General features: G+C 39.9%; 1 protein-coding gene across 3 annotated transcripts; it reads left to right on the forward strand.

The window, feature by feature from the left end:
- The first annotated feature begins 179 nt into the window (after positions 1 to 179).
- RPA1 (replication protein A1) lies at positions 180 to 23029 on the forward strand. Of its 3 annotated transcripts, none has more exons than XM_050909124.1 (17): positions 180 to 256; positions 596 to 643; positions 915 to 993; positions 1542 to 1650; positions 2479 to 2573; positions 7221 to 7307; positions 8508 to 8640; positions 9609 to 9711; positions 10822 to 10890; positions 11035 to 11227; positions 12336 to 12475; positions 14129 to 14277; positions 15576 to 15708; positions 16753 to 16929; positions 18224 to 18331; positions 21564 to 21650; positions 22017 to 23029. In XM_050909124.1, exons 1-17 carry the CDS (start codon positions 224 to 226, stop codon positions 22122 to 22124), a joined length of 1851 nt encoding a protein of 616 aa, XP_050765081.1. In that variant the 5' UTR covers positions 180 to 223; the 3' UTR covers positions 22125 to 23029. The 3 variants fall into 3 exon arrangements, with proteins under 3 accessions (XP_050765081.1, XP_050765080.1, XP_050765082.1); XM_050909123.1 differs by having other exon boundaries at positions 2479 to 2567; XM_050909125.1 differs by lacking the exon at positions 16753 to 16929.
- Positions 23030 to 23563: the final 534 nt, after the last annotated feature.

Here is a 23563-nt window from a genome sequence, read left to right on the forward strand (position 1 = left end):
TACCCCAATGGCGGCGCCCTAGCAGCACCGGCACAACGCACCCGGGAGCGCTTCCGCCGTACGGCGCCGGGCAGCCAATAGGAGCGTTGTACTGCCGTCGGCCGGGTCACGCGCGGCGTTGACATAAAGGCGCGCCGGAAGGAAGGGGCACGGCTCCAAGCGGCGGCGGGAGGATTTGGCGGCAGCGGCAGCGGCGGCGGAGCGCGGCGGGAGACGTAGCACCATGAGCGTGCGGCTGAGCGAGGGCGCCATCGCGGTGAGGGGCCCGCGCCGGTGGCCCCGCGCACCGCGGGATGGGGGGGCCTGGGCTGGGCTTGGTCCTGGGGGGTGTGTGGGTCGGGCCAAGACTGGGTCGGGCCTGGGCCCGGGGAGAAGGGGGCTGGGCACCGAGTCAGGCCCGGTCCTGAGGGGAGAAACCAGGCCCGGAGCTGGGCCCGGTCCCGGGCGGCAGGGAGGACTATGGCTGGGTCCAGCGGTGACGGCTATTTCCGTGTCTTTGGCCGTTCCATGGCAATTCCTCCTCAGTTGCGGGTCTCAAAGTGTTCCTGAGTGAGGTGGTGGCACCTTTCTGAGGGTCTCTTTTTCTTTTCTCCAGGCGATAATGCAGGGAGAGAATGTCTCCAAGCCCGTGCTGCAAGTCATCGTGAGTACTCTCCGTTACCTCCTGTGCCAGTCTGTTAGTGACTGCGTGCACTTCCGTGCAGGCTTCTGAGTATAGCCAAACTTCCTCTGCAGAGGAGCCGAGCAAGGCTGACATGCTTTCAATTTCGTTTTGCTTGACTTGGGCTATGCTGTTGATATCAGTGCTCAAAAAAAAAAAGCTGAATAGATAGGTCATTTGCTAATGATGTCACTTCATGTTTTTGAAGAGTTTCTGAACAAATGAGAACTAATAATCTGTTGTTTCCCCATAGAATACACGGGCTATTGCTACAGGAAATGGGCCACCGCGTTACCGAGTGTTGATGAGTGATGGGGTTAACACACTCTCCTGTAAGTATGACAAGCTGCAGTGAGATTTTTTTTAAAGTGTGGAGATACTAACGGTGCTGAAGTTTCCGGTCTAGTGTCTAGGTGCAAAGGGATGAAATGAGTACTGAAGGAGAGTGTGACATACATGGGGACCACAAACTCTGAAGTGTGCAACTGCATTTTAACATTTAGACAAAATCCTTCTGTTCTGGAACTTTCTTTGTGGGATTTAAGCAATTAACTTGCTACAGGGTATAATGAAGATATAGAAACCTATACATGTTTTTGTGATTTTAAAGTAATTTAGCTTAATCTTTCTCTGACTTCTTTGATATACGATTATTCTAGCTATCGCTGGACTCTAAGTTTGGGGAATAAATACAGTATAATTTATGCTCAGTTTTGGTGACTTGTTAGTGGTTACACTGTTTTCTATGTGCTAATTAACTGAGCAAGTTGCAGATCTAATGCAACATTAGAGTGTCTGGAAAAGTTGTGGCCAGCTATGGCAGTCCCTTTTAAGGCTGGCATGTGTTAATTATTTCAATGTTTTTCTTCTATTTCTGTAGCATTCATGTTGGCAACACAGCTGAACTCTCTGGTGGAAGAGGAACGCTTATCAGCCCAATGTATTTGCCAGGTTAATAGATTCATTGTCAACAGCTTGAAAGATGGAAGGTATATATCTTTCTTTAAGTACAGTTCTACAGAAGGGTAGCTGCACTAGTGGATGCTCTGTCCTTTGTGACTAAGCAGAGGCCAAATGCTTTTGATTTGGGATTATCTGAAAATATTGTCTTTAAGGTGCAGGAGGGAAAGTACACAGCACAAGCAATAGCAGAAATAAAAAAATTACAGAATGTGACTGCAGTGGGTGCAGATATGCCTAGTACAGTGATTTAGTAATTGAAGGTTTCCAGTTGGAATACTCCAAATTATACTAAGGTTCATGAAAATTCACTTAAAATTATCTGCTGTGGAAAAGAAACAGTGAAGATTTCTTGTTACTTAGGTGTTGTGGAATCTGGTCTTTTATGAAAATTTGAGAGGAGGGAGGTATGATACTGCAAAATGAGAAGGGATCTGAGTGAAGTGATTATAGAAAAACTATGTATGTGTCTAGGACAATAGGAACTGATGTTCATATTCTTTTTATTCAGAGTTTTTGTGAAGGGAATATACTTCTTTTGAGGCAGGGAATATATTCTCTCTTGGAAAATCTGGCACGGTTTTGATACTTTTAAAACGTTGTTGTTTCAAGCCATTTTTGTGTGCCCATGCAGCCTGCCATCGGCTGTCCTTGATGAAATGTGATACTGCTTCAAGCCTACTTGTACCTCATGAGAGGGTTAAGTTGACAGTGGGGAGTTTTTGTCTTCCAGATCCCTCCTCCAAAGAATCAGCCCCTAATGGTTGGTTCTCTTATCTGCCGCAAAGGATATTCAGAGTCTGATAGACTTGCAGAGGGAGTGAAAGTCTTTACGGTTGTCTGTTCTGTGTTTGTAGGAGAGTGGTTATACTGATGGATTTAAATGTTCTGAAAACTGCTGATAAGGTTGGTGGGAATATTGGCAATCCAGTGCCGTACAATGAAGGTGAGTGTCCTCTGTAAACACATACCTTTCTGAAGAGGCTGTCTGTTATGGTAGCCTTTCAGCTGTCTGTTTCTCTCACTTAAAAAGAAACAGTCAGACATGTTCAACTTTCTTATGCCTGGAACAGTGATGTCCAGATCTTGAAAATCCTTTCTACTTGTGTAACGCTAAATGGGTTTTGTTCATATTTTAATAAACTCTACGCCATGGCTGAAGCTTCAGTCTCTGTGGTATGGGGAAGTATCTATACCTTATGATAACATTGACAGGTTTTTATTATACGTTAGTGGTCTCTACCTAGAGTTCCAGTAAGTATGCGGAAGCTATTCTATGTCTCCTCATAATGAGTAATCAAATAGATTATAATTTCTTCTGTCTGGAAAGAAAACAGCAGGAGGAAGATGTAATAATGATCTATGAAAGTATAAGATGGCATGGAGGGGATGAATAAAGAATGATGAATCTCTCTCTCTTTTCTACGTTCATTTGATGCTCTCTAGTTCTCATATTGTCAGGTAGTGGTTTTAAAACAAAGACTGTACCGCACCCCCAAACAGTGCATAGTTAAATTATGGAACTTGTTGAGGTAGGTGCCAAAAATTGGCACAGGTTCAAAAAGCAATTAGATGTGAAAGAAAAATCCATTAAAGGCTGTTAAACATAACAATACATCCTCTGCATGAATGTTAGGTTCAGGAAGCACTAAAACTTAGATTGCTCAAAGTACATAGATGAGAGACTGATATGAAAACACAGCCAGCATACAGACTTTCCTAAGCACCCGTTCCTACCCTGCCATCTGGAAAAGATGATGTGCTGGGTGGACCTTAATCTGACGTGCCACGAATCTTTTGTTTTTATTATGTTGCATAAGTAACTGTTCTTCATTGTCATGTGCTGAGCTTACAGTTCTCAGGCAAACATTTTTTTAATTAATATATTTTTTTCCCCCTGAGATAAGTTCAAAAGTATGTTCTGTTCTTCCAGTTCTGATCTTTAAAAAAAGAGAGAGGATAATAAGAACTTAAAGAAAATATTTGAATGCTGTCACTGACGTATATACGGATAATGGCTGAAATTTAATAGCAAATAGCTCTTCTTGAAGAATTATTTTTTTTCCTGGTGGAAGTGAATTAATATATTTTTATTACTAAGGGACAACACATTAGTTGCAACAATTTTCTGTAGGATATTTTGGACAAACAGTGGTGGTAGGTACACTGCCATTCTGGTTAAAAATCTACTTTACTAATCAAAGTAGAAATTAGACTTTGTTGCGAAGGGAAAGACATCTTTCTTCATTAACTTTTCTTTTTCCTAGGGAATTAGAGGAGCGTTTGTTAAATGAGCCTAAAGAATCCTTTGTTCCTTTGATAGTTACTTAGCTAATTGCTGTTTAAAAAATGTGTTGACATCTCAGATTTTATGGTTTAATCCCACAGTTGCTGTAGAGACCAACATTTTCAGAATAGCTATGGAGCAGACTGTTTTGTGCCTTTCTCCCATTTCCCTTGCTTGTGTGATACGAGAGCTTGTGAACTACAGTGTTGTTCAGTTATCATATTGTTGCTTAGAAACAACTGGGAATGTGGTATCTTACAGAATGGAGCTGAAAATATACCTTTAAGACTATAAATTTTGGTAAAATTACCATGACTTTGATCAAAGTTGTGTTCTTCATTTGGGCTTACAAAAGTACTCAGGAATGAAGTTTTCAAATCTAAATGCTTTTGGAGATGTTACAGGTCTATGATCATAGTAAGTGTGGTCTTGCACTGGATAGTTGAGAGATGCCGAATTTGATGTGTATTTCATTTTAACCCTGATGTTATTCTGCAGACTTCATACCCTTTTATTTGATACTAAATAAGGTTTCAGTTACAGAAGACGGTAATAGTTTAGATTAAGTATGCTTAACCCAGCCCTTCTGCTCTGCAGGGCTGCCTGATTTGTCATGAAGGCCTTGATAAAATGGCAGAGGTGTATTTCAAGTTTCAGATTCTTTATGTTCCTGTATATATTGAGAGACTGTATTTTTGAGGAACACTCAGCTAATGCAGAATGAGTACCTAAGACCACTTTGTGGTTTTCATGGAAAAAAAGTTCAGGTATTTTAAAAAGAATGTTTAGTCCTACTTTTGGTCTTACTTGAAATACAGATCTCAAATTGCTAGACCTAGGATTAAGGAATATTCTTTCCTAGACTGTAATACCACAGTAGGACCCTGGGAGTGAGAGGCTGGCTTTTGGCCACTTTACGCTTGAGCAGTAGGTGGTTAATCTGCCTGACAAGGAAGCTGGAGACACAATCTTCTTAATACATATCATAAAAACTTTTCAGGCAGCATTTCACAATAGTATTGAAAATTAAGATTGAGCAGTTTAGTTCTTGTTGAAAACTAGATGGTAATGTTATTACTGTCATTAATCTCATTCAAATTACTCTGATGCTGGACTTTCTTCTTACTATGACAATTACTTGCTACTTACGTTTAACTTCTGCCATTAATCTTTCAATGTTGAAATGTTTGTATACTTATACATTCACTTGAACTCTTTATTTTTGCCCTTCCCACCATCGTGATTTGGTGTGCGTTCTTTCAAAGTGCATTTTCTTCCCTCCTCTTCCCCACCCCGCCCACGCTGCTGCTCAGTTCTGGGACAGGTCTTCTGTCACCATGGCACTGTAGCAGTACCTCTTGGTAACACATCATTGGAAGCAGAGGACTGCTGTTATATGACTGTTACATGAGTGTGGGCTGCGTGGCTAGCTTTGGCCAAAGGTCTTGGGTTTGACTAACCCAGTATATATAGCAGAAATGTGATCAGGTATTTCAAGTGTTTTTTTTCAGCTTCAAGGGTTTTTTTCAGCTTCTGCTAATAAAAAGTAACAGCGAAAACCAGGCAGAGGAGTCAGTTTTCTGAGCACCTTAAGTGATTTGTAGGCCACCAGCCACCAAAAATCATAGTTTAGGAGTCCCTAGACTCTACAGGCGAGAAAATTGGAGAGGTATTTCTGCTACTTCTGTATTTGAACGCAGCACAGATGTGTTAATATATTCTTAATCTGTTGAGAAACACCAGGCTATGGGTAGGCAGCCATTAAAACGTGAATTTGTGTTTCATAATACACAAGTGTTCTAATGTATATGGTGGTCTTTTGTTTGGGTTTTGGTGGGGGTTTTTTTAATTAAAAAGTCCTGGGGAAAAAAAACATTTGGAACAAAAGTAGCAAGGAAGTCTCTTGCTGTTTCATGTGCACATTCCTGTTCTTGAATATTCTTTCCCTGACCAGACATATTTTTTCTCTTAATGTGTTTTGTTGAGTTTTTTCCTTCTCCTCTTACACAAAATGAATTTGGGGTGTTGAGCACTGACCCTGACTGGGTCCTCTGAGTACCAGAGGCAGTTGAGCGAGGGTGAAATCTGGCTTCTCCATCTAGTGGATTCTGCAGTAAATACACATTGCTGTTTGACGTCACTCTGTTGCCAGGGAGACTGCTGTCACCAGTTCACCGATGTGACTCTACTGCGGCAAGTTAGAGGAGCAGATTGGTTTTTGTGCAAGGACCTTGTTTTGGATTAAAAATAACCAGAGGGTTACCTCTGTAGACTATACAACATCAGGTGACGCTACATCAGGGTCTCCTTGTGTTGCTTCTGCTCCTTTACCTTCTGTGCCATCCTTTCTTGCCCTTCTGTTCTGGGATTCTCTGCTTTTCCTCTTGATGGTTATGGGCTTGGTCTGACCTTTTCCGCTTTCTCTGACCATCGTCCTCCTCACATCCCAAATCAGGGGACTTTGCCTGCTCAGGCCTAGGACTTTGTGCAAACCGATGACTTAAGAATTAGTTGCATCCAAAAAGACTAAAATGTTGGATATTTTTCTCATCTGGAGGCAAAATATGATAGGACAATTATTCTGTAAAGGAATTCAATTTTTTGAATGGTAGATTAGTCTTCTAATGTACTGTTTCTCTAGATAGGTCACTCTGCTCTTTCTGTTGTAATTTATCATCAATATAAGGCAAGTAAAAGCCCTGGAATCTAAAAAAAATGCATGATATGGACTTACTATGGCGTCACTTTGCTCCCTATGCAATATACTGCTGTGTCCCAAGAGGGACCCTGGTGAATGCTGAAATGACGACTCCATCACCCCCGCATTAAATATCTTCATATTTTGGAAATAAAATATAGCAGGTGTTTTCTTTGTCTTGTGTTAACTTCAGGTTTGACTTTACCCAGTGGGTTTTTGTCCCTGAGTTTTAAGAGGGAATTCTCCTACAGTTTTTATCTTAGCTGTTAGACAGTAGCAGAAACTACCTGTCAGAGCAATAGAAGCCTATAAAAATGGAGAAGTTGTCAAGTTTACTTAAGTGCTGTCCTTTTAAATAACTGTCAACCCTGAATTCTTTCGAAGTAGAAAGCAGTTGCTTGAGGAAAGAGATCTGACTGAAATTCCTCCATGGTAATATTGTTCAACAGATAGCTTGCTACTGCTGTGTCTTATAACACCTGAATTTTAGCATGTGTTCTCTGTGTTTAAATTATTTTTTTCATGCACGTCTTATTTCCTAAAAAGACTTAAGGGTAGTTTTAATTACTGTGCTCCCTACTGTACTATATGATCTCTTTCCATTTGATTACCAGGGCAAGGGCAGCAACGTTCTTCAGCTCCAGCTGCAAACCCAGCACCCAGCAAAGCACAGCAACAAAATGGCAGTTTGTCAGTAGCAGGTAAGAGTAATCCTGGGCAGGAATTCTGGTTTCCATTTTGTGCAGTGTAAAACTACAGCTTAAATTTTAAAAAAATCCTTTCTATAATGGTGTTGCACAAGAAACACTCCATTAAAGACTAACCTATAGCTTGACAAAGTGAATTCTATCAAGAGGCTACTGTACACTTGGATTTAATAATAAATTTTTAAAAAGGGGGGGGGGAATTATCTGTCCCCCTTCCCTCTTTTTCCCCAAGGAAGAAAAAATAGGAAACAACTTATCTGAAGCAATGTAAACTGAACATCTAGTCTGATGCAATTTTGCGTTCTTGAAACAGTGCTCTGTGGACACCCAAGTAGGCTACGGTTTGGAGCTGGCCAACAGGTGTGTTATTGATGCTGAGATATTGAGGCCAAGCAGTTTAGGTGGTATAGGGCTGAAATTATTTGATAGTACATCTGTAGATACAGTTTTTTGATCAAGACTTTAAATAGTAAGATATTGAAAAAGGCAGTCAATTTAAATGTCAGTCTATAGACTCTTTTGAAGCAAAAAAGTTCTCAGTCCTAGCTCTTGGTACTGCTTTAACCTGTCTGCATTCTTTACCCCTGCGTTTAAGTGTTTTGAAATAGTAAAATTTTGACATTTGCTTGCTGCAGCAGAAAACAAGCTCTTCCTTCCTGTACTTAAAGCTGATCGTGAGAGTTCTGTGCTTATACATTGACAAGATTCAGTTTAGAATTAGCAGTATTGCTTTTTGTCAGGAAATTATTTGATTGTGGGGTACCATTCCTTAGTTGTTCCCCCAAATTGTGCAGATCTAAAGCTTGATGTGCTGTATTTTAGAGAATTTACTGCTAACTAGTTGTTTCCCACTTAGACCATGTTTAAGTGATTTGACTCTGGACACATCTCCACTGCCAGTGTAAGTGCTCTAAAGGTCTGCGAGTGTCTCTTCTGCAGCAGTTCGCAGCCTAGAAAATACTTGTGACCAAGAGCAAAAGTGATTCAACAAACTTTTAGCCACTCTGGTGCCCACATAGCACAGTGAATGGAGCTTTAAGTGCCTACCCAGTGTTAAGTGTAACTTTGCCTTTTATGCAACTCCCCATAGCATGGTGGGAAAAGTTCTTCCTGACCTTGCACCACGAGTTGGTTTTAACCTCGTTTTTGTCTGCAAGGCTGAAATTCTTTATGCTTTGTTGTGGTTTTTGAAAGGTCCTGCTGCTCCGAAGTACCATGCTCCCTCAAACCAGTTTGGTAAAGCGAGCGCTACCAGCTCAATGAGGACACCAGGGGGATCTCAGGCCAAAGTAGTGCCAATTGCCAGCTTGAACCCGTACCAATCCAAGTGAGTTATCGTGGTTTGCCAGGTATTACTCAATGTCACAGGCATGAAGGAACAATAGCTTCTTTTTGCTTTCCCATGTATGAATCTCTGACAAATCATTCTTTGAGTTCTCTTGACTTTATTGGTTAACTTCAAACAAACAAAACCAACAATAACAACAAAACCACCCAGCAAAACAAACAAAAAAACCCCCTCCATAGAAACAGCTGTATGGGTTTTCGTTTGTTTTTTTGTTTCTTGTTTGGGGTTTTGTTTTGGTTTGGGTTTTTTTGGGTTGTTTTGAGGGGATTTGTTTGTTTGTTTTTAATTTCATCAACACTGACAATCTGAGGTTTGCCTTTGCATTGTCTTGGTGAAGTTATCCTGCTGAGCTTGATAGGGTTTTAATATTTTAGTTGAAAATCTATTGACTTTTTTTTTTCTTCCTAAAGCAACCTTCTTTTTGGTAACTTAATGACAAAAGAGCTCAGTAAGCTATTAACTTCGGCTACTGTTCTGTTGAAAAGCATGAGGATGTAATTATTTCGTGAATGACACTTTTAAGTTATGCAAACTGATTTGATTACTCAAGTTAAACGCGAATCCTGTAATTGAGCTCTTGAGTTTTAGCATGGCTTTTCAGAACAGGCAAACTGCTGTATGAGAAATGTACCCTAAAAGAGTAAAAGATTTGAGGCCTGCTTCTATGCAGAAGGATTGTTTGCTGCTATTATCATACTAGATGCTTTATGGCTGGCTTTGTTGCTTTCTCTGCAACTTTCTGCCTTAATGGTCTAGGCCATTAAAATAGAAAGCAGCAGAAAAGCAGGTAGAGCTGCTGAGGTGCAGTGGGAAGATTCTGACTTTTAAATAGTGACATTCCAGTTCCAAAGGTTTGTCAGTTCAATCTCTTCTTTAAAAAAAAAAAAAAAGAAAAAAAAAAAGAAAAAAAAAAAGACACAGAACAGTGATTTCTTGCATGATTTCAGGTGGACCATTTGTGCTCGTGTTACCCAAAAAGGCCAGATTCGCACATGGAGCAACTCCCGTGGTGAAGGAAAGCTCTTTTCTATAGAGCTAGTTGATGAAAGCGTAAGTGTCATATGTTGAGAAAAAGATAATGTATGCCAGATGCTGATGAACCCTTCATAAAGACAGAATCGAGGAAATAAAGTATATTACAGGAAATGTTGGGGTTTTTTTGTTGTTATGACTGAAGCTTGTATTCCTGTATTCATTAAGTTGAGCATTAATGACCCAGTTTTTATCCAGAGTGAAGTCTTAAATGTATGGCATTAGTGATTCTTTTTTATCAAAGTCTATAGTGTTTGACTGAATTTTTGCTGCTTCAAAATATAGTTGTTTATGGAAACTGACAACCTAATACTGAGGTTTGTGGTGGTTTCCTGTAGATTGAGAGTGAGGTCTCATCCTTGCTTAGATACACGTTACAAAACAAGGAGTGAGAGGAGCGTTGCCTCCAAGTTATAAGCTTTCATTTTCATGAGGAAATTGGAGTAAAAATTATTGTAGTACTAGGAAATTTCATCTGTGGCTTGTTTGGGGAACGGTATCTGGTTAATCTAACTAAACTTACAGTTTGTCAAACCTCATATCAGATTATAGCCTTCCGTCGTGAAAACAAACAAGATTCTGCTAGATTATGTTTAGTATAAAACGTGAGGTTAATAATGGAACATGTTGTCATCAGCCGCTTGTTTTCTCTGCAGACTGTCTATTCAATTTTTTTTAAAAACAGTATTTATATCTAGTGAGTTTATAATTTATTAATTCTTACTTAAAGACATCACGTATGAGTGGGAGATATCACAATATTCTGTGTGCTAACTTGTGGAGCTGCGTGATCTATTTGAATTTTTTTTTTTGCATGTAACAGCAGTTTTACGAGTACCTTTTCAGAGATGTATATATGATATATGTAGTTCTTATGCATTTCATTCTGAAGCTCTAGATATACTAATGAGACTTGAATATGAGATTTGATGGTCAGGTGTAGAATATGTTGTTTTAGCTATAACTACAAATGTGAGGAGAATGTTGTTTGTTTCTCACATGCCTGGAGCTAGCCTGGCAGACCACACTGTGTCTGTAGAACTGATGCCACTTAACATTGCAAGGATTTCTTTTTATTTTTTTTCATGCCAAATTTCAGTTCTGACCAGCTCTCCTATTTTCCTGCAGGGTGAGATTAGAGCTACTGCATTCAATGATCAAGCAGACAAGTTCTTTCCACTCATTGAATTGAACAAGGTATGGTAGCATTGTGCTTTCATAGACTGACATGAGCTAGAAAAGAGGAACTTCAGCATAGCAAGGATTTTTAAAGGTGAACACAATCTATTTTCTCTGTCTGACTTCTGATAATATCCTCTGTTTCATTGCTTTCTCCTGTAGGTATATTATTTTACCAAAGGCAATTTGAAGACTGCTAACAAGCAATATACAGCTGTTAAGAATGACTATGAGATTACATTCACTAATGAGACTTCAGTTGTGCCCTGTGATGATGCCCAGCATCTTCCATCTGTTCAGTTTGAGTTTGTATCCATCTCTGACTTGGAGAACACACCCAAAGACTCAATTGTTGGTCAGTTTAAGTAGCAAAATGGCAAGCTCTAAAGCTTTGAGGTTTTACTTTTGTCTCCTGAATACTGGGGAGGTAGTGAGCATACAATGCTTTGAGTGTCGTAATCTCTTAAATGAAGTTATCCAGGGATGGTTGCCATTAAAAATACCTCAGGCAGTTTTCCTGTTAAGATGTCTTTGCGTTGTTCTGCTAGCAATATATAATGATTTTTCTTCAAACTTGTGCTTCAAACTAAAGACAGTAAATGATACTTGTTTATTGTACTATGGTTATTGTTTTCCACAGAAAAGGGCTGAAAGAAAAATGTCCTTGCTCAGCATGTGTGCATTTCATACCTTCCGTGGTCTTGATTTCTTTCACTATCTAATTATCTCTGTAGTGATTTTGGCATAATTCATTGCATCCAAGTCCAAGTTGCATGACTGTTTTGGCTTGCTTTGTGAAGTATTGGAGGTTTGTTTTTCTGTAATTTGTTGGGCAGAGTACTCCGGAAAAATCAGAGGCTTGGGTGGGGGCGAGGGTTCTCAGGTTTCACAGGCACAAGATGCCTGTGATTCAGAGGCATTCCGTGAGGAATTTTAAAGGTAGATCTGTAATATCAAAAATGGTATACTTTTAGGGAGTGCAAAGGGGATTGCGTTAGCTCTTACTACCCAAACATGCAGACTTGTTTAAATTGCAGCTTACAGTTGCGGGGCTACAGCGAAGGCACTAGCCAGTTGCTTCGTTGTGTTACAGTCACTTTGAAAGCCCTTGCCTGAGAGACTTGTGGTTAAACAGCAAGAGTGTGTGTTACAGGATCAGGGCTGAACTCCTTTGACAGAATGTGATGGGAAGAGATAGTACAATGCCTTGATCTCGCTAATGTGGTGAGGCTTGCATTCATGAATATCTTAATGAATTCGTCAACAAAATTAAAGCACTGAAGAGTTCTGTAGTGGAGCATTCCTACCATAATACGCTTAATTTCCATATCAGATTTGATTTGAATAGGGAGCTAGGATACAAGGTAAAAATCTGACAGTAGGTTTGAATTCTTCTCTTGTGATCTTGTATTCCCCAATTGTGACCCTTGAGTAACTCTAACTAAATTGTAACTGTTTTTCAGATGTAATTGGAATTTGTAAGAGCTATGAAGATGTCACTAAAATTACAGTGAAAGCTAACAATAGGGAGGTATCAAAGAGGAACGTGCATCTGATGGATACATCAGGGAAACTGGTGACAGCTACGCTGTGGGGAAATGAGGTATGTGCTCTCTTACCTGTTCTTAAGCAAAGGTTCCTTTTGTGTGGGGTGAGGAAATGAGTGTACTGTTGTCATCAGAGATGGGCATAGCATTGAGACAGGTCCTGGGTGTTTAAGGATCAGGGGCAGAGAGAAGGTGAAAGACTGTCTGGTTTCATTCAGGTGTGATGTTCTTAACCTTTCTCTGACAAACTGCTGACATGATCTGACTAATGTGTTCTGAACAACTGCAGACATTATGTCTCAAGCCCAAAGACTGAAGATAAGTCTTCTGGTTTAGGAAAGAATATGAGTTGCAGTTTGATTATGGAAAAGCCTGGTGGCTACGGCTGTCTCATTTGAGATTAATTTTATTTGTAGGGTGGGATACATGTTACCCTGCATAAATTGCTGCTTAACTAGGGGGTTGAGAGGCTGTATCTCAGAGTAGGAGTTTAAAGCAGCAGAGCATTGGAATTGAAAGTTTGAGTAGTTGCAGTAAACTGCTTCTGTATCCTTTTAACAGGCTACTTTGTTTTCTACCGGTGTTGTAGATACTTAGGGATTTATGTTCCAGTCTATAAAATGGGAATGATCCTGCCAGCTTGACAGCGATGCTTTATGGCTAAATGATCAAGTGCACTGATATTGTAGGTAGCTAAACACCATTAACCATCTGCTGATATAAATGAAGTAAACTGAAGTTCAATATCACAAAGTTTTGAGGTTGAACCAGGTTGTTATAGGAGAGGCTACTGGTAATCAGTTCCTGGCATAACTCTTCCAACAGAGATCAGGGTCTGCATTTTACAAAGTTAAATCTGTTTGCTTGCTTGTAGAATAGAGACAACAACAAGCATTGAGGGGAAGTGAGGTATGGCTTGCAGCTGGCACAGTTAGGGTTAGAATCTGTGTCTCCTGTATAACAGTCATTGCCCTAACTGCTGGGATACACTTTATGTTCTTTCAGCATCTCATGGGTACAGTGAATGCTACTGCTAACTCCAGCTTGTTTCTAATCTTTAAGCACATGATCCTCCCCTTGCTTGCTAAGTGGTGTGGGGTCCAGAAAATCTATACCTTTCAAAACCTCTCTCATGCCAAGAGGTTCTTTGTTAGTGTCAGACTTTACTCGGATAACAAACTGATGGCAATTGAACAGCATTAAAGCAGCTTTATGAGATTAAAAACAGAAAATGGAAAGTCGTGAAAAAGTGTTTGGTCAGCATACCTACACTTGCACTTTTTAAGTTGTACTAGAGTAGACATGATTGGCTCAGTCAAGCCAAGTGAGTTATTTCATCTCCTGAAGAGTCTAATCTGACCAAATAATTTTTCCTGTTTGGAGAAACCTTCATTCCCATAACCCATCTCCCTTTCTAAAATCCTTGTGTAAAACTCCTAATGGAGGGGACTAATCCTTTTTTTCCAAACCAGTGGTGTGACTCAAGGATTCTCTGGTTCCCCAGGAAATGGGGTGTTAGCATTACAGCTTTAATTGTTAGCTGCCTTTTCTTAAACTCCTAGTGATATAATTTAAAACCTTACCTTCTAAATACAGTAGGATACTTTGATTCAGATTTGGTCTCTTGTCATGATCTGTGAATTATGACCGCAAGTTCAGTACCCTTACTGTAGCGTGCTACTAATGTTTTCTGTTTTTCACACATGCAGGCTGAACAGTTTGATGGTTCTAGACAACCTGTGATAGCCATCAAAGGAGCCCGAGTCTCTGATTTTGGTGGTAGAAGCCTGTCTGTCCTGTCCTCGAGTACAGTTGTCATCAACCCTGATAGCCCAGAGGCTTTTAAGCTCCGAGGATGGTATGAGTGTGTCTTTATGTTGATTCATTCATTCCAGCCTGCTGTGGAGTATTTGTTTTATTCTGTTTCTTTGTAGTTGAGCAGTCTGTATAGTACTGAAGAAAAGTAGCAGAGGGTATGGGTTCCAGGGTTATAGAAACTTCTCTTCCTTGAAAGCACTAGAGCCTGAAAAGCTGTCCTTCTTAAGCTGTTCAATTCAAAAACTTTATAATTCCATGACAGACCTTGAAAAATTGAAATAGGAGTAGTGGATGCTGACCCAAAGTCTTGGAAGGCAGCATGAAATCAGGCTTGACCAGCTCCACTTCCTGAGGTGCGATCTGAGGGAACTATTTTTTTCACAGGCTTTTTCCATTGTGTGGCATCTGATACGCACTCTGTTAGTATGGATGGGAGGAACTATGTTGACTTCTAGTGTCGATTCCTTACCAGATGTTTTTCAGATAGCAAAATAACGTTTTTATGGTTGTCAGGAAAACAAAGTGATTTCTTGGTGGTTTGTTGCTTCTACTGTAGGTAGCTGCTAAATTGTCTGCTATAACTACTGATTTGGTGAGATGTGGCATATGTACAAATATGGTTAAGTGCCGACAGGATCAGATTCGTGAATCCTGGGTTTTCAGGTTCTAGTTGAATCACCCAAACATGGATAAAATACAGTGGCATTCTCCATTTGTCATTGAGCTGTGGTTCTCCCATACTTCAGAGGGTTGTTGAAGCTAAAATTGATTGTGGGTCTTAGCTATTACTGTCACACTTCAATTAAGTTCAGTTTTTGAGTCTCATCGGTGTGTTTCTCAAATCACAAAAAACACCACAATGGGATGGCAGTACAACCTTTTGCTGAAAAGCTCTGCTTTCTTATTTTAACAGAGAAAGCATAATCTTTTCAATGCTATTTGCTTCTTCTTTCAAAGCTGCTGCGAAGATAATGGTACCATGTAATTTAATTTTAATTATGGAAATATCTTGATGCCCTTAAATCTTGTTATCTGACTGCCTTTAAGAAGCATGCAGTGCGTGGTTTGACCACTAGCTGGCAAACAAATTGCAGTTATATAGAACAAAGCTGTCCTCCTTTTGTGGGTTTATAAAATACGGTGCTAATTAAGTCAGACTATTAACTTATTCTGAAATGCCATTTTTGTTTGCAATGTACACAAATTACTGTAATTGTTTCCTTTGCAATCATTGATAAAAAATCCCTCATGTATTAAGTACATGAAACTAAATGTAAGCTTTTGATAAGTCTGTATGGTCTGCTATCCAAAAATAGAAGGGCATCTTTGTGGTTCCAGGTTTGACTCTGAGGGGCAGCTTCTGGAGTGTGCCTCAATCTCTGATGTGAGGGGTGGGCCAGCATCTGGAGTGAATACCAATTGGAAAACTTTGTTTGAAGCCAAATCTGAGAACTTGGGACAAGGAGATAAGGTAAAGCATGGCCACTGAGTACGAGCCTTGTGTTTTGGGGAGAAAATAAAAAGCTAGACTTTATGCAGGCATTCTGCTTATTGAAGTAGTCCAGTTGTTGAGCAGTATGTGCTTACTCTCTCAGAATTTATGCTATTAAATAATTTTTTTTTTCAAATAAATTCAAGCTTGTTGCTGATGTTGCAACATGATGCTATGTTTGCAAGAGAATTCTAAGCATTGTATAAATGGGGAGGGAGTTCACCCCAAAGATGTTCATATAAATAGCACAAAGTGTTCTAGGAGAAACAGGTGCATTAGGAGGAAGTGGTTTTCAAGGGTGCACACTTGGTCAATAGAAAAGCTAGGAATAAAACCCAGGTCTCTGGCATTCCAGTCCAGTAACCTCTCTAGTCTTATACTGCTTCTTGACTTATTTTTAATTTTTTTTTTCCAAACTTAAGTGCTAAGCCATTTGGGATGCACAAGAACTTCTATCTAAGGAAAAAACTTTACCTGTAATTCAGCTATTTTCTGTGAGATGTTTTGCACATGTTTCTTAAGCAACCTCTGTTTATCTGTTGAAAGACTTGACCGTGGTCTTAAACCATTAGGATGATTATTTTAGTATAGTGAGTGGGTATCTTGTTCTGTAGGCTATAGTTTAATCAAATGCTTATCTGTAATACTACACAGTAGGCTTTCTGGTTTTTGTATTGGCTCCTAAAAGAAGCATAGGAAAGTGCCGAATCTTAATCCTGTGAAAAAGTGGAGATTTGAACAGACACATTGGAGAAGCAAATATGCTTTATCTAAAGAAAACCTAGCAATTGGAGTTTCCTGCAATGGAAACACAAAATAATCTTGCTGTAGGGGCTTTATTTAACATAATGGAAGCCTGAAAATTATTGCAGCAGAGGGGTTGATTTACAGTTTCCCAATAATCCATAGCTGTTAAGCTTTCTAATCCTAAATATCCAAGTATGGGTGTCTTGCTTTGTAGTTAATTCAGAATTGGAAAACATTGAGTATTTTGAGGCTAATGTTGCACACTCACTCTCCTAGGCGGATTATTTTAGCTGTGTGGGCACAGTCGTACATCTGCGCAAAGAGAACTGTATGTACCAGGCATGTCCCTCTCAGGATTGCAATAAGAAAGTGATAGACCAACAAAATGGACTGTATCGTTGTGAAAAGTGTGATCGTGAATTCCCCAACTTCAAGTACCGCATGATGCTTCTGGTAAGTAAACGGATTAGCGGAGAGTGTGTTTCTCACTGTTTTCCTTGTACAGTCCAAATAGAAATCTTTCGAGAGAATGGGGTGTTAGAGTGCTGTTTGTCTCTCTGTGGTGCCTGTGGGTTAGAGGATATTTAAATGGCTTGTATGCTGTACCTGAGTGAGGGATGTTTCATTGAGCTGATTAGCAGTTTGTTTTCCTAGTGCTCCAATTAAAAGCTTTTCTCTTTGCCAAAAAGTTGATGCTAGCTCAGTTGATTCTAGTTTCCAAGTGTACTATGCAGTGCAGAGTACAGATGGCCTACGCCTCTTCAGTAGTGAAGATAAACTGAAGTAAAATGGCATTTCTGGAGAGCAGTAATTGCACTTTTACAGCTGCTACCTATATTTAGTACATTTTTTTGGTAGGTATTGTTCTGTCTCATGCTTTAATGGATCCTGCTTCAGAAAGTTGTCTGGGGATTATTATTGTGATGCCCGCTTACACCATAAGCATTGAACCTTCTGTTTTACATTATAAATTAGAGTTGTATCTGCTTCTTAGAAATGCTGTGCCAGGTGGGCATGCAGAGAGAAGGGAACTATCCCTGCAGTCTCCCTAAAACACAAACTGCTTCTGAATAATTTCTAGCAGATAACTTCTAGGAATGCATGAACTACTTTACATAGCAGAATCATTCTCGTAGAATATAAAGGGGATACTGAGGGTACGATCAAGGCCTTCAGAACAGTGTGTCTCCTATTTTCCCATTCCTCATTGTCAAAGCAGCCAGGAAATGCATGTGAGGCTAGTACTTGATCTTTTTACTGCTCTGTCTTGTCCTTGAATGTTTTGATAGTTTCCTCATAACATAGTATTACATGTGTTTATGCTCAAGTACTCAGGTATGTACAAAATAAATGCAGTTTGCAGTCTCGCTGGTGTCCCCCTTGGTGGTGCTTGTTCTGGGCTACCTGTTCTTGCTCACAGCTCATCAGTGCCAGCAGAACAGAGCTGAATATCCATCAGTGTGTACCACTGTGATCTTGTTGGCCTTTTCCTGTGACACAATGTACTGTCAATATTAACGTGTGTTAAGTTACTGTGACATTCTATAGAGCTTAAAAAAAAAAAGGTAGTAAGTCACTGCCTTCTACCCTCGGTGATGGAAAGTACCTATGGTACATAAGGCTCTGATAGTTACTGGAAATTTAAAACTCTCTGAGCTGTGAAATTTTTCTTTTGTACTGTCTTCTGTCTTCCTTGAGGAACAGGCAACTGGATGAAATAACCTTTTGGGTTTGTGTTGTTTTTTAGGTGACCATTGCAGACTGTCTAGAGTATCAGTGGGTGACTTGTTTCCAAGAGTCAGCAGAATTCATTCTTGGGCAAAACGCAGCTTTCCTGGGAGAACTGAAGGAAAAGGTCAGTCAGTTAGCTTATTGTATTTTTAGTAAATGTCTAGAAGTTGAACTATGCTTCACGCATCTTGTTGTTGGGCTGCCCTCAAATTTCTTGCTTTTTTTTGATCCGCCTGGTAAGGAAATATTCTTGTAATGTTGACTTTGAAGGCAACTTGGAGAAAGTTGTAAGGTATGTATGGAACACCAGTGCTGATCCATCAGAGAGCATGATCTCATCCCTGTGTGCGCACGTATAGCACTCCTAAGTCAGCAGAGGTGGCAAAGGCAGTGGGTTATGTTCATGTAGTTGCTGTGGAAATTAACAGCATTATTAAAACAAATACGAAAGTGCCATGTGAATCTTGCCCATTCTCTGGGTGATCAGGGGCCAGCTCGGGGGCCTGGCAGCCCAAGATTGTTCTCCAGATGTTGGACTTCAGTATCTTTTACAAGTTCACAAATCACTGCTTCTCCCTAGTCTGAAGTTCTTGGCAGGGACTTGTTTACTCTCCTCAGGATTATTTTCCATGGGCCATCTGCCTGGAGAACAGAGATTTGCCTGGTTTCCCCCATAGTTTGCTCCCACAGTCAGTCTGTCTACCTCCGAGCTCTTTTGGCTCTTAAAAGCTGGAGATCAGCCTGTCCTTATCACCTGGACTTCGAGAGACAGCTGATTACTTGACGATAGTACTACAGCCTTTAGAGGGCTGACAGCTTTAACACATGTTGACTCCGATGACAGGCTGTTTTATCATTGCACCTAGATTGGAAGAATCTGCAAAAAAACTGTTTTAGCCATGAATGCTAACAACATTATCCCTAATGTGTTCCAAAAATTTGTTTACAAAACCGAAAAGTTCCAGAACACTTTGTATGTATCTTTGTAAGTAGGCAGGAAGCTTTTTGAACTAATGCGTGTTAGCCTACTTCTGAAGGCTCTTTTTTCCCCACCAAATATCATCAGAAACTTTGTGGGTCATATGAAAACCATGACTTGTAAAATGGGTCATTGGCAGAGATGCTTAAGTGATCTTTCTTTGACAGATTAGAACAGTTTTTAAGGCTGTAAGTCATTAAACACTAACAGACCGTATTTTCTTCCCTTTGTCACTATATGCTTCTCTGCTGCGTTTTCCTTTCTTCCAACCAAAATAATCTTTTCCTGATTTTTAGTTGTCTACTATATAAGATCTATGTGGTTTTGTTTTTTTTAAAATGATGATATGGAAAGCATAGTAAGTTCTTGAATTGCGTATGAGCATTGCTGTGCTCCCAGGCTAAGGCTGGTTGATACTAGGGCTCCATAGTTACACCAGTTGTTAATTAACCCATTGCTTGGCTGTGGGAGGGAAACGAAGCAGGAGGGATTGTTGAGGCTGTAGTCCTGGTTGTCCTGAGACACTGTTCTGCAAAGCAGGGCTAGTTTTCCTGTAATTTACATACAAGAATGACTTTTGGAAATTTCCTACGCTTTGGCTGTCTAAGGTAAGTGGTACAAAGCTTGTGGTTCTGGGATGCTAAGTTTTTGTGATATTATGAAGGCTGGACACTTCTGTTCTGTAGGAGGATGTATTGCTAGGGCATTCTAATTGGATGTGCTTGCACTTTTGCATTTTCCTTTTTCAGACATTCTTAACTTGTCAATATTTTCTTAGTTCAGTCATGCTTAATCTCTGTTAGAGTTCAAACAAAATTTCTTAGTCACTTTTAATGCTGAAGAGAACTGGGTGGGGAAGGAGAGACAGCAGATCCTGTGTAACAGTACAAACATGTAATGTCTTTTGAAGAGCTGCCTAATGGAAATGGCTGAGGATAGAAAATGGAACATAATATGGAATGAGCCCTTGAGCGGGAATGCTTTGTGTTCCAGGAGAAATTGTTTTTGATTTGACACTTTTATGAGCCTTTAAAAATGATACTTGATGCATTTTCAGTAAGCTTTTCTTAGTGGTTTTTCTCTGAAGACCTGATGCAGTATCCTGTGAAGTTGGTGGGAGTCTTTCCGCTGCTCACAGAATGTATTGCGTCCACGTACAGCCAGTGACCACGCTAAGCATAGATATGCATGCAAGGTTTTTCATCTACTTCTTCGCTGTGCTTGTTACCAAAGGAGGTAATGTAGGGTAGCAGTGACTGGTATGCTAACGGCATTTTCCACTCACTAATGGTTAGCATAGTTTGTGGCAGAGCTGGAAACAGAAGCCAAATGCTTTATTAAGCGAGTTTTCTTATCCTCTAATCCATAAGATGGTCAGAAGAAGGGGTTTTTAATATTCAGGAAGGATATGCCTAAATTTTGCAGTCTGTGAAACTAGCTACTCCTGTTCACCTTCATTTGTTGTGCTTTTCTAAATCTTAGGAGAATCACTGTGTAGTGTAAAATAGTGCTGTGCACATTTAAAAACAGCAGATATAACACTTGGAATATGAGTGAAACTGTGGTGGGTTCAATTCCAGATCAGATGCTCTGTCTGCTGCTGGAGTGACTGATCAAGTCAAGTGCATCTGGTAGATAAATGCATTAATAATTACTTGTCTGGATCATCATGGGGCTGCAGGATTTTTGTGGCATGTCAGCGAAGGTTTTTAACACTAATTTTTACAAAAATAAACTTTTTCCACAGTCTCCACAACTTGTCTGCTGCTTTTCTACTGTTTTGACAAATTGTCTGTTATAACTGATGATGATGTTTAGTGTTCATATGGTAATTAGAAGCAGCTTATGTTATAAATATGACAGAGTCTTCTAATGGTTATAAAAGCATGTTCAAAACATGTATCTACTTTTTTATAGAACATCCTCTTAAATATGTCTGTGTCAAGGATACGTACAGCCTTGATGGATAAGCAGAGAAACAGAAGGCCTAATAAGACAATTAATAGGGAAATAGTTAACTCTGTCAGTGTTTGATCATAGCAGAACATCAGAATTAGCCAGTTAAGCAGCATGAGAGAATCTCATGTAGATTTATAGTATTTTCATTCTGTACACTTGGTTGCAGATTCAGTGCAACTGTACATTATTTTGTTTAGGTAGCTAAAAAGTTTTCACCTTGAACTAAACTTTTTCTTAAAAACTTTAAGTCATGGTTTTGGCACCTAAAATTTGGTGGAAGATTCAGCTCTGCCTACATGATCGAGCTAGTTCCACCTTTTTGCCAACATCAGCAAAAGATGAGCTGTTGTGAAAGTTCATGGTATTACCAGAAGACTGGAGAGTCTGCAGCTGATATCTGTCTTTGTCCTTCTCACAGAACGAGCAGGCATTTGAAGAAGTGTTCCAAAATGCAAACTTCAACACGTATGAGTTCAGGATCCGAGTAAAACTAGAGACTTACAATGTAAGTATCCCCCAAAAGGCAAATAACGTAGCATGTGGCTTTTGTGGTTTGACTTGTCTCCATAGGAGGCGGCTTCCTCCTCTTACATTTGTGGGGAGAAGTTTCCAAAGATACTTGCTCACAGCAAATACTGTCAGTCTTGAGCACTGAAGGAGGGATCCACTGTCATTAACACTGCTCCCTCTCAGGTTCAGGAGGCCTGGCTTGTTTCAAATTAAAACAACATAGCTGCTCTGGGAGTCAAGTTTGCACTCCCAGCTAACCTTGATGCCAAGAGCAGTAAGTTACTGAGGCAGAAGGAGGCTAGAACCAAATGCCTGGAGCGCTTAGCATTCTTCTTTTACATGCCATATTTCTCTTTCACAGGATGAATCTCGTATTAAGGCTACAGCAGTGGACGTCAAACCTGTGAACTACAGAGAATACAGCAAGAGGTTGATCGCAAGCATCAGGAGAAATGCTCAACTAGGGTGAGGAGGCTGGTGCTGACTGATTGAAGCTAGAACTTCCAGGAAAAGCTCAATACATTGACTTTTTCCCCACCCCGTGTGTTACAATTTGGCATTAGTTACACCGTGCATGGTAGTCCAGTGTAGTGGGCTGAGTGATTTAATGCATTTCTCTGAAGATATGCCCCTGGTAGGTAAGAGTGCACTCTAATGGCCACGATATTGTAGACTGTTGTGGTCTATTAAGCAGTGACAGCTCTAAAGAGGACTCTCTAGACAGATTGCCAGGGTCTTTAGACAAACCATTCAGAATGTCTGACGTAACTTTGCTTTCTTACTATATGTAAAGCTGAATTATATAACTATTGTGTCTTCTTTGCAAGAAAGTAGTGACAACCTTGACACTTGGACTTGTTCAGCAGAGGGTAGGAGGAAGAGCGTCATACAGCTTTCAGATATGGACGAAGGAGAACAGGTCCATTAGCGCAAGTTAGTTCCTTTCCATAGAATTCAAAGGCTTTCTCTTTCCACAGGTGCCATGCAGTTGTTAATGCTTGGAATGGCAATATGGTAGAATTATTAATCAAAGACATATCTCTTATATCTGAAGAATATCCTTCCTTCAGGGTTTAATAGACTGAGTCAGATGGGTCTGATATTAATCAAAATTGTCTCTTCTGAGGAAGGCAGATAAGCATTGACTCTCCATCCCCCAGGGAAATCTAGGCAACTACAAAGCATTGCTTTAGTTTTTCTCTTCAATTAATACTATGGATTTCTGACTGATTTTAGCTCACATTTCCTGCCTATACATATTTTGTATGTTTGTGTGTTCAGTTTCTTTGGTTTTATTTGTAATGATGTTAATCAGAAACAGGTCTTTAAATGGGGGGAGCTTTGTTTCAATAAACACTGTTTAATTCCTGTGTAGTGAATTTTGCTTTCTTTGAACACCAAAGACTTCTCATTACTGGAAAGCAATTAATTAGCTTTCATAATAAGCATTCACTTGGGGGAGATGTTACCTTATTACAAACTCTAAGGTTAGGCTGAAGAATGGAGACTTCTTTGCCTGATGTTAACAGTGTGGAAATGCAGTGATATTTTCACCATTTCTGTGCCTGAGAATGCTGATGAGCTGGCACTTCTGGGATTTTTATTGACGTTTACACAGCAGTCTAAAACTAACCAGGCTTTGAGATTTGTTCAGACATAGAGCTAGTACAGAAAACAGTAATTATGCTACTGGGCTTTTCAGTCAGCAGAGCATGCTAGCTCTGTGTGCTCCTAATCACATTAATTATGTGTTCCCTGGCTGCAGCTCACAGCTTGGCATTTGCTGCACAGCTCCAAGCATCCAGGCAATACTGCAGTGGGTCTCGGGTAGCAAAACTGAAATTTATTTATTTATTTTGCTCTGTAGAGCACTGCTGCTTCATGTATTCAGTTGGTGCCCTTTATTTC

This window comes from Gymnogyps californianus, chromosome 20 (assembly GCF_018139145.2).
Source record: "Gymnogyps californianus isolate 813 chromosome 20, ASM1813914v2, whole genome shotgun sequence".
Lineage (NCBI taxonomy): Eukaryota > Metazoa > Chordata > Aves > Accipitriformes > Cathartidae > Gymnogyps > Gymnogyps californianus.